Here is an 11,313-nt window from a genome sequence, read left to right as displayed (position 1 = left end):
CAGTTACCAGCCCATAAGCACGACTAACTGTGTTTCTCACAGCATCCGAGAACTTGGCTATGAGCAGATTGCTTTATTCGTTTGAATGGATGAAGTATGCAATCTGAATGTTTTAGCTTTATAAACAACTTTATTTGCTTCTAGGGGCAACTGAGGACCAATTTAGGCCTTGTCCACTGTCCAAATCGACTGAACACTTGATTTTAAGGATAAACACAAGCAGGAACAAACCCCTGAACCATTCAATGCGTAATTATCTCCATTAGCTCTTGGCATAGCTTGAGCAAATAAAGCAATGCATTTCAAATTTTGCATTACATAGCATGTCCTACATAACCTCAGCTGCACAAAGGAAATAAGCACATCTCGAATATAATCAAAGTCTCTTTAAGACAAGTCATTTCACTCGGTGGACATCTTTGAAACACCTCTTTGGAATCCAAGTGCAGTTCCTATCTTTTTGAATGGGGAAACATTAACTTCTCCAATACTGTTGACTAAACTTACGATTAAATTTCATTTTTAAAAACACCAATGAAATATGACAACAACAGTCTCATAAAGCTCATTTCTTATGTTCAAACAGCAGTTAAAAAAGCCAGCCAATGCGCATGCGCAGTCATGAGAACGCTGTTAATGGAAGCTGCAGTGACTTTACTAATCAACGATTGGCTCTTTCATTTAGAAGGCGGGGTTTATTCGCAATATTGGGTGTTGCACTTTCCCCCATTCATAAATAATAGGAGTGCACCGTCTTTCTATGTATAAGGTCTTTTATATAATATTACATTTCATAAAATAAAAGTAGAAACAATATAAACAATTTTTGTAAAAAGACAGAGACAACCCCAAACAGCAGCGACAGACCTGTGGAGATGCGTGAAGTGCAAAATATTTAATTGATCTGATCAAAACACCCACATATTGTGCCAAAGAATTGCATAAGCATATAAATGAGTAAAGAAATGCTCAAATAAATAGCCGAATCATTCAGAAAAACCATATGAATAGGTTTGTAAACAAATTAGCAATAAATATCAAACAAGACTTTGAACATCTCCAGGCCAGACGGCAAACTAGCGTTGTTACAGAGGTTTAAAAATGACTCCCAACCTGCAAAATTATCGCACTTTAACGTTTCCCCACGGCTCAAGGAGTTCCATTAAATACCATGATTAAACTAATCAACAGACTCATTGGTGCCTGTCAGATATCATCGCTGCCTTCTCAATTAGCCAAACCTCCTTGAACTCAATTGCAAATGTCGTCAATCGCATGCCATCTCCCTCCCAGGTCCTCTCTGCTGCAGTGACACCCCCCACCCCCCCACCCCAAAACGAGATAAGTTAAATAATCAGTGGGGAAATTAAACATCGCAGCCTCCCCTGACGTCCCGTCCCAAAGCCCATCATGCCGATTAAGAGGCATCATTTGCGATTTGTGGATTTGGAAGTATGCAGTTGATGTTTTTGTCTTACTTTTGTGCCACCAAACCGGTAATGCAGCCCTCGCTGCTAAAAACATCCTTCGGTTCAGAGCGCACATTAGCTCGGAAGCCAAAAACAATATCAGCTAATAGCATGAGGAATGGGCAAGCGTTAAAATGGAGATAATTTTGGTGATGGGGCTGGAAACGTTCAGTACCATATTGCACAGTTTTGGAATGCATCCTAAACATGCCACAACAACAGCTGTTTTTTTTTTTTTTTTTTTCTTTCTTTCCAACAACTTCAGAAGAACGACACCCCTGGCATTTGACCTTCCGATGCAGATATCCTTGACGCAGATGGATGCAAATGAATTTTTCTTGCTGTAGAGCTTGAACTCAGGAGACTGATCCTGAAGACTCCAATTATGTTGTTCCGATTCAATGCACAGCATTTTATTTATGTCTGCTAATCCAGATTTTCTTGATTGAAAATGACATAAAATCCAAAACAGTTCATGGAAATAAGTTTAAATGGTTAGGCATGAAAAAAAAAAAAAAAAACGCACAGTCACCTGACAATCAGCCTTTGCACATTATTAATTACATTAACATCCCTCAGCAGCACATCGGTGTGTAACGGTATGTCAAGGTCGGTTCTCTCATAATAGCCCCTTTGTGGCTTTACAATGCTGCGACTCACCCTCTTCAGCTTCTAAAGACAAGTTGTCAGGTTACCCAAATTATTCAAGCCCCTCATCCTTAGATGCAGCCTTCATTTTCCAGCAGCTATAAAAAGATCCACATCATGCTCAAAGTGGAATAGGACCCTTGAGCCTAGTGAGGCACTGGGTACAAAGCAGACCTCTTTATCATTGAGTAGAGGGCCAGGTCAGCTTCCCTCCTAGCTTCCTCTCAACTCTCGACACAGCAATTTAAAATCCACCGGAAGATACAGCTGTACCAATATTTTAGTCCGTCATGGTATAGAGGGCAAACGGGGGAAGTTCTTTTAAAGCACCTTTAAAGATCAAAGTAACATCGAAACAATCCATCGATCCAAGGGCTTCTAAACAACTATCAATCTCCAAAACGAGTTTGAGATCGTTCGGTTCAAACCCTCATTTTGAAGTCTTCTGCTATCATATATAAATACGTTGCTTTACCACTTCGGTCATGCTATAGGATGCTGTAATTTCACCCTGTTTTTAATAATAGCTTGCCTCTATTATAGGGCAGAACAGCTATTATCGATTTCTTGTTATTTCCAACACCCTAAAAGTAGTTTACCCTATTTAGTACCATATTGTGTGCTCTGCTCTCCTGCCTGAAGAATAAGGGGTCTGTGAGCAGAACCAATACAAACAAACTATCCAAGTTGAGAGGTTCACTGATTATCAGCTTGGTGTATTGATCTGAGCTATTGAATGAACTCCTGTCAGCTTACAATGGACCCGCAATTGTTGGTTACCTGGGGCAAAGCTGTCATCAAGCTCGTTTTAATTTCCAACAAAGATCTATAAGAACCGGACATCATATTTATTGATGACATAAACATATTTTGGTCAATATAGTGCAATAAGTGCAAAGCAATCAAAACAATGAAAACGATAAGGGAAAGAGAATTGCGAATGCTTGTATAAAAATAGGTGTTACATTAAAATATCAGTATTACACAACATAATTATTACTTCAATTATTATTTATGAATTTTTGATATAACATATTAAAAATACATATTAAGAATGAATACACATATTCATTTTTAATATATAATATTTCTTCTAATGTTAGCTGGGAAGACCCTGTGGCCTTCCATCTTCCAAAAAAGTGCAGACAGCATACAAAGACACTTTTCCTTTTGAAATCGTTAAATGATGCAAAGTCTCTCTTCGACATTGGGGTGTGCCACTGCTCAAAAAAAGCCACTTGTACAATGCAAGCTACAGTAAGTGATCGGAATCTACAAACAAAATGTTCGTACAGAGAATCATGGGACATGACACACATAATATTGATGAGCATTGAAAAAATGTTGAAAATACATGGCAAAGAGTATACCAATAAATACAGTACTTACTTACAGACTAAAGCAGAGAAATTGTCCTGCTTGATTGGATGCGCTGCTGTATAGTGTTTCTGTCAGAAAGTTTTTTTGTTTTTTTTTCCTCTTTTGTTCTTGAATGTGAACACCCTCCCCATCCCCCTTAAATTCACAATATTCGTATGATTATATTCCTGAAAATGTATTTGGGTGAGATTAAGCTGTACACTTAGATTTATGCGTATTCAATCATCGACTTAAAAAAATAGATTTTGCATCGCCGGTTTTATATCACAACTCGTGCTTTCATCCAAGTTCAGCGAGCACTATTTATTTATTTATTTTCATTCTTAGTTATTTCTGTAATGCCATGTGGTTCTGAAATTAAAGTAACATAGTTCGGCACACCCCACTGAAGGTTTTGGATTTTTTTCTTTTTCTTTAAGTTGGTGTATATTGTGCCAAGGCACCCTCCAGTTTGAGTCAGTATAAGGGGGGAAATGCTTCTACTGCATTTATAGATAGACCGAGACTTAAAACTGGCTCTGTGTTGTCTGTTTCTCAAGAACTTCGAGGTAGTCCGGCTCTATTTGAAGTTTTGCCTTTAGTTCCAAATAGTCATTTCTATTGGGCTCCACAAAGACAGTACTTGGCACTGTACCATATAGCATAGTCTCTCGTATTCCTTCAGGATGTAAGAACTGGCGCCTAACGTCGAAGTTTGGTTGGTATGTGTATGGGACGGGGCCAGTGTACTTATATTCAAACCTGCTGCCAGCAGTCGATGGAGACTTATCCGGCTCCAGAATCCCTCTGAAGAAGTGTTCTGCATCCTGAACAGGAGACGGCTGCTCACGAGGCTCGATGGTGCTCACCGTGTAATTGGGGCTCCTCAAGGTGACCTCCTGGTCCTCGTCAGCATTACTCCTGTAGGTGACCTTGAGTTCATGCAGATCGGGGTAATCCTCCACAGCGTTCCCTTCCCGGGACCTGTAGATTGGATTCTTGCACATGTGACCTAACGGATGGGGGATGTACTCATAGACGTGACCCGCTGGGGCCTTGGCCTTGGGGGCAGAGCGATTGCTATAGAGATTGTACTGCAGGTTGAAGGAGCTCACGTCTGAGTTGTTTGTGCTGGTACGATCACTCTGAGACTTTTTACGCCTCTTCATCACCACCACAAACAGGCCGGCTGCCACAAACACGGACATTATGAAAACAAGGAGCAGGCTGAGAATCAGAACAGACAAAGGAACATTACTGGAAGTGGTGTTAAACCTCTGGGGTGTCTCGGTGGTGGTGATCCTGTCTGCTGAAGGCTCCTCGGAAGAAACCACAGTGGACACGATGATGTCAGAGTAATCTGGACATAGCTGCTCAGAAGGGACAACTCGCATATCCTGCCCCGCAAGCCGCTTGGGTGTCACGCATTTGACGTCGTTCACCACCGTTCCGGTGTTCAGCTGCTCCAACCAGATCTTCATGCCAACCGCGTCGCAGGTGCAATCCCAAGGGTTCTCGAACAGGTCAATCTGAACCAATGCTTTCAGCTGGTCCAGAACTCCACTCACAGGCAGGCTTTGAAATTGGTTGCTGCGAAGGTTGAGGCGGGAGAGAGACAGACTAGAGAAGATGCCTCCTGGCAACGTTTTTAAAAGATTGTTATTGAGGAAAAGTAGCTGAAGGTTGGGCACAAAGCGGAAGGTGCCTCCTACAATCTCTCGAATCTTATTATATTCTAAATACAAGTACTGCAGACTCTTTAGCCCAAAGAACATATCTGCTGTGAGTCTGTCAATCAAATTGCCATTCAAGTACAGCCTACGTAGGTTAATTAAATCCCCAAAGGCTCTGTCGTGTATGAGTGCTATCCGATTGTTTCCCAGGTGCAATAAATCCAGTCCCTCAGCCTCCACAAAGTCAGATCTGCGTACAACGGGGATGTAGTTCCCCGTGAGGTACATCTTTTTAGGATTGTATGGCTTGGGCTTAAGATCTGATATGTTTTCGATCTTCCTTTCCTGGCAGTTGACGTTTAGCCCCAGGTCGGAGATTTGCAGATTGCATGTACAGGTGGTGGGGCAGTCCAAAGGCACGGGAGATTTGGTCTGAAAAGCAATGATGGGCCCGTAGTTGTAGGGGTTGGCTGGGATTCGAGAAGTGGGCTTGGACTTGGTTTTGCTGGATTGGCGGGTGCCCTTGGTCGGCCTAGATGAGGATCGCAGGACGGCCGAAGACGTGGCTGATGCCGTCACGGCCGCTGGCGTGGTCTGGAAATAGCTGCTGGTGCTGAGCGGGGGAGGAGGGCGCATTTCGTACTCTGATATGGCCCTTCTGGGACACAGTTCCTGCTTTGAGACCTCGTCCAGATCTCTGCCATGTAGCCTGAAAGGAGTCTCACAAACCACCTCCCCCACCAGAGCAGTGTAGGCGATGCTCTCCAGCCAAGCCTTAAGCGCAATGAGCTCGCAAGAGCAATTCCACGGATTTTCCTCAAGCTGTAATTCCACTACTTTGTCCATATGCTCCAAAAGGCCGATGTAAGGGAACATTTTTAAGCGATTTCCCCTAAGATCCAGGTGCGTCAGGGGCACATTCCGGAAAATGTTTGTGGGCAGAGAGGACAACAAGTTGTCATTGAGAATCAGCACAGTCATCTGATGAAGCCTGCTCAGAGCATTCGGTTCAATAGTGCTAATAAAATTATAATCAATCTGCAGGTATTCTAGGCTCTCGAGTCCGACGAAAGTGTCGTCCCTAAGAATGTCTATTTTGTTATTGTTCAAATGTAATCTCTTTAATCCCTGGAGTCCATTGAACGCCCCAGTCTCCACCTCAGATATGTCATTATTACCTAAATGCAAAATGGTAACTCCAGTATAGTTGATGAAGTCATTGAAAGACAATCGTTTTAGCAAATTACCTGTCAGTAAAAGATGGTACATAGAAAATTGCACCGGGCTTATTTCCGACAGTCGCAAAATGCCCCTGTTCTCACAACTGACCGTCAGAATGCCTTCCTTCTCCTCGCAAGTGCACAGATTCCTACAGATCTCCCCATAATTGTCATACATCTCAACCAGACTCAGAGATGTGGCAACCAGCAATATAATTTTCAGTATCCAGATATGCATTTTCTTGTGCAGGAATGGCCCAGCTCACTGTAGTGCAGTTGTAGTTTGGGGTGTCATCTAGAAAAGGAAAAGACGTGATGAATGTCTGTTACATGAACAATCGATATCTACATCTGCAAACTACATTAAATGGTGGAAAATCACAAGATGTTACAGGAATATCTCAAAAACAAACTGCAGGATCCTTCCAATTAATGTAAAGCAAACTGTTCCTATTTAATGCAAAAGCAGATGCTGAACTGAATAGCCGGTGTGCACTGTTCTTTAGCCTAAACTTTGCAATGCAAGATGTAATAAATGGATTCAATATCAATTTAGGCTACCTAAATAATATCAGAATTGTCTCATACCAAACTCTATCAGCGATATCTATCAAATGCATTGATTTATTCAACACAATACATCGTGTATATTATGTAATGCTCATGATATTTCAAATACAACCACATTATTTTCATCACGACACTCGGGCACATTTACGAAGACATAGAGGGGAGAACGAAGAGGGGAAAAGGAGAGAACGTTAACGCTCCTTTGAAATTTAAATTAACATCGACTGGCACAATTACTCTCCGATGCGCAATTTGGGAATGCATTTCCAACATATTATCCGGCGGCATCTCAACTCAAAGAGGCTAAACGTAAAGCCAGTTTCTCTTTCACTGAGCAAATCGACATCTCCATGGTTTCCAACTTGAAAATATGCCGTTGAATGAGACAGATGAGCAAATCTACACATCAGTGTCACTCTGCAAATCGCTTTAAAATATCACGTAAGTCATTTTTTGTCTCAAAACAGAGACCATTCACATACCCCTATGTAAAAAAAAAAATAATAATAATAATAAATCAAATAAATAAAAAATAAAAAAATATTCCCGTACTCACCCCACATATCCAACGACTTCAGTTTTTATCAACTCTCAACGAGTATCGAAGTTAAACCTCGGAGTGCACGACACATCTACGCTTCACAAAGGTGCCTATGTTGAATTTCTCCCTTTGATGCTATATGTGACAGTCATAGCTCATCCCTCAGGCTACAATCCGCGAGTTGATTAAAATCAAAACGCGACGTCATCGATTATAGCCCGATTCCATCTTGATGGGGAGCAAACAATACTATTATAAACCATTTTATTGTGTAGAAGCATTTGTGTTCATGCTAATCAACCTCTCTCTCCCACTCTCTCTCTTTCTCCCCCCTTTCTCCCACATAAACACACACTTGGACGCACAAAGACACGCACACACACATTCATGGATACAGCACATAAGTCTAATGCGTCTATATTAGCCACGTCAATTATCTAGAATTTCAATAATAAAAAAAGAAACAATAATTAAGTAAACAACAATATAACTGAGCCGATTCATCACAAAACAGCTCATTCATCGCGCGCCCAAGCCGGTCTTTCCAAAGCAACGCGTAATGCTTCATAATTGAAGCTCTTAAATCTAACGCCTGAAGCGTGTGAAGCACATATGAAGTTGTGTAACGCATACATAACTGAATATTTCAAAAGACAGCAAAAGTGTTCAAGAGGCAGTTTTCTATGCCAGCGCTATAACTGCGTTTCAGCACCACGGACAGCTCCAGCCGCAGGAAAACGGGGCTTCGTATGAAATTGCTTGCTTTGCTTTGGAAGACAATCCATGTTGCTTACCCGCTTAAACGTGGTAAATTCGAAAACATAATGAGCACGGCCAATCCATAACCTTGAAGACACTGGTCCCTCTTTAGCCCGACTGTATAATAATCCGTGAAGTGGTTCGTGATCAGCCCGGGTATCACAAACTCTCCCTGGAAACGTGACGGTCAGCAGGCTGAAAAGAGGAAAAATGCAAGTTTAGGAATTTCTGTTGATGTGCATTGCCATTCCCTGGCAAAATCCAAACAGTGCAGTGTCCATTTTAAACGGAATGTATCCACAAGCAAAGCAGTCTATCCTTTTTTCTCAGAAACGAACGCGCAAAGTACGCATCCCCGAGACGCTTGTGAGTGGTACGGCTGGTATCGCGTTGTATATTGCCGGATGTACATGTGATTTCTTCGCTGATCTCTGGTTCCTCCAATGCTGTGTTGTCTGTTTTCATATTTTTTTTTTTTTTTTTTTTTTTTTTTTTAGTTTTATTTTTGTTTTGGCAAGAGGTTCCCATAAATCCGCCTTTGGAGATGTGTTGCCATCCTAACTAGTGTTTCAACTAGTGGAACTTGGATTTCCATTGGCTCACTGTTGCTGTACTGTCGTCAGATCAATTGTAAATTTGGGGCAGGGTGGAATATTTATGAGAGGACTTAAAATAAGAGCTTCGTGCAAAATATGTTGCTCGCACACTGCCCTCTCTCTAGCTTATTTTACGCAACAGAATAATTGAAGGGTGATGGCGATGGTAAGGCAATCGGAGAGAGAAAGAGGAGGAAGAAAAAAAGGCACACAGAGAGAGAGAGAGAGAGAGAGGTACCCATAGAGGGCAGTGTAATTCGGTAAAATAAGCTTTTGCCATCTGTATGCAGTACACGACACATTTAACTTGTTATATCCTATAGCTCAGTTCCATTTTGCATAATTGGCACAAAGTATATGCCAATCAAAATTGCAGCTAATTTACTTTGCACAAAAGAAAGGTCTAGTAATGCATAAGACTGGCAATGCAAACTTTTTTTGTGTGTTGTCATTTACACAAGCTAGTTGATAGAGAAAGACGTCAACCAATGTCCAATCAACCACATCACCCTTAAGGCAGAAATCAGCAAAGCTTCCAAGCTTGCATGGAGCTAAATTTTACTTCTAATCCTTAATCTTTCATTGGGATACAGATAAGCTAAATGACAGGCAACCATCAACCTTGGGTTACTGATTTGTCACCTGGAGGCTGGAATACTGTACAGTGACAGATAAATAAAATGTGACTCCCAAAAGTATGACAACTGAAGTCACACCTAAAGATATATGTATGTTATTGCATTTATTTACAAAATATAAAAAAAAAAAAAAAAAAAAAAAACACGTTTGTTTTGCTATCTTAATGAGGACATTCCATAGGCGTAATTTTTTTTTTTTTTTTTTTTTTTTTTTTTTTTTTTTACTGTACCTACTACCTCTAAACCTTTACCATTTTCATTTTTACATTTTTTTTTTTTTTTTTTTTTTTTTTTTAATAAAACATTGTTTAGTATGCTTTTAAAGATTAAATATGAGGACTCATGAAATGTCCTGAAAGGTATTCCAACATTTTTAAGCAAAACATTTCAGAAAAAAAATAAAAAAATAAAATAAAATAAAATAATTCTATATATTGTTAAAAATGCAAAAGAAGCAAGTATAGTTTTACTTGCTTCTTTTGCATTTTTTTTAACAATAAATTTTGGGACAAGCAAATCCGAATTTGGAAAGTTTTTCACTTGAGCCTACATCTAATGGTTCAGGAGTTATGAGCGATTTTTGTCTGATTGCGATGTGCTTTGCTGACATTGTAGACAGTGTGAGTACCACCAACCCTCAAAGTTTCAAGTCTCTACGTCTTACGCTTTGCTCTGCCCGGTCAGTTTTAGGGGAGAATGCTGATCCTTGGAAAATTTAACAATTAAAATAGGGTTTCAGTGCTACACACTTGAACCCCTAACAATAATAATAATAATAATAATAATAATAATATATAAACAGAAAGGAAAAAAATATATTTGAATTAATAAAAAACTTGACTTATTGTTGGAATATCATTGCTATGTAATACCAAATGCCTTTTATTTTAAATTGATTTTTTGAGCAAAACATTTGACAAAACAACGTTTATTATGCTTTGAAATATAAAACCATAGATGTAAAGATCAAAAAGAAAGCAAAAAAATATATATTGTGCCACTTTGTAGTTGTGAAACGTCAGCGGAACATGTTAACGTAATTGACTACACCTGTTGTAAAAAATCACTGCCAGAGCAGCCGATTAAACATCACTGAGCAAAAATTACTCAAATTTGGTTTGATGTTTTGTTATCTAATGCAATAACATTTAAGCATTTTTAATGTGGTTATCCAACCAGGCCTGAAGACCAGTGCTACATGTTTTCTGACACACATCACCCTCTTTAACTGCCGGCCGTACATTTATAAGGGCTCAGCTCCAATTACACCTCAAGAGCCACTGAGCACTCCGAGTGTAAATAGAATTAACTCTAGCATGCTAAAGCTTGCATGTCCTAAGGAATCTCCTCCTTTGTCGTCTTTTGTATGCTAATTCATAATGTCCACCTCCCTTACCAGTCCAATGAGGACAGTAAGCAAGTGTGACATCTACAACATCTTAAGCGTGGCATCGAAATTAACCACTAAGATGCATTAAATTATTTAAGTCACAGGCTGTGGCTAATCGCATTAAACGGCTACATTTATAGGACATTTCCTGTTGTGAAGGACAAATCTCCAGAACTGAAATACCATTAACGTAATCTTTCAGAAAGTCACACTCAGCATGGTGCACTCAGGATGCAGATTCAGCCAAAATGCATTATAGTCACTGTTCCGAAAACCTTACGACTTCACGGTATCTGTAGTGCTCTTTTCATAAATTTGTAATTTTTTTTTTTATTTATTTATTTACTTATTTACTTATTTACTTTTTGTCATGAGAACTATTAGATTAGATTTTAACATAAAATCAACATATCATGGTGCTGTTAAATGCTTGATTCTGACTGGTTAGAC

General features: G+C 39.8%; 1 protein-coding gene across 1 annotated transcript; it reads right to left on the bottom strand.

Annotated features, from left to right (window-relative positions):
• Window positions 1-4,003: 4,003 nt before the first annotated feature.
• Window positions 4,004-6,613, bottom strand: LOC137032631 (SLIT and NTRK-like protein 5). The gene has a single exon (XM_067404473.1). The coding sequence runs from the start codon at window positions 6,605-6,607 to the stop codon at window positions 4,004-4,006; it is 2,604 nt and encodes an 867-aa protein (XP_067260574.1). The 5' UTR covers window positions 6,608-6,613.
• Window positions 6,614-11,313: the final 4,700 nt, after the last annotated feature.

The sequence above is a fragment of the Chanodichthys erythropterus genome, chromosome 12, assembly GCF_024489055.1.
Source record: "Chanodichthys erythropterus isolate Z2021 chromosome 12, ASM2448905v1, whole genome shotgun sequence".
NCBI classification, from domain to species: domain Eukaryota; kingdom Metazoa; phylum Chordata; class Actinopteri; order Cypriniformes; family Xenocyprididae; genus Chanodichthys; species Chanodichthys erythropterus.
Note: the sequence above shows the minus strand (reverse complement) of the source record. Positions and strands in the feature narration are given on the sequence as shown.

Coding starts and splice junctions, on each gene's coding strand:
- LOC137032631 (XM_067404473.1), bottom strand. CDS start 6,607: ATGCATATCTGGATACTGAAAATTATATTGCTGGTTGCCACATCTCTG.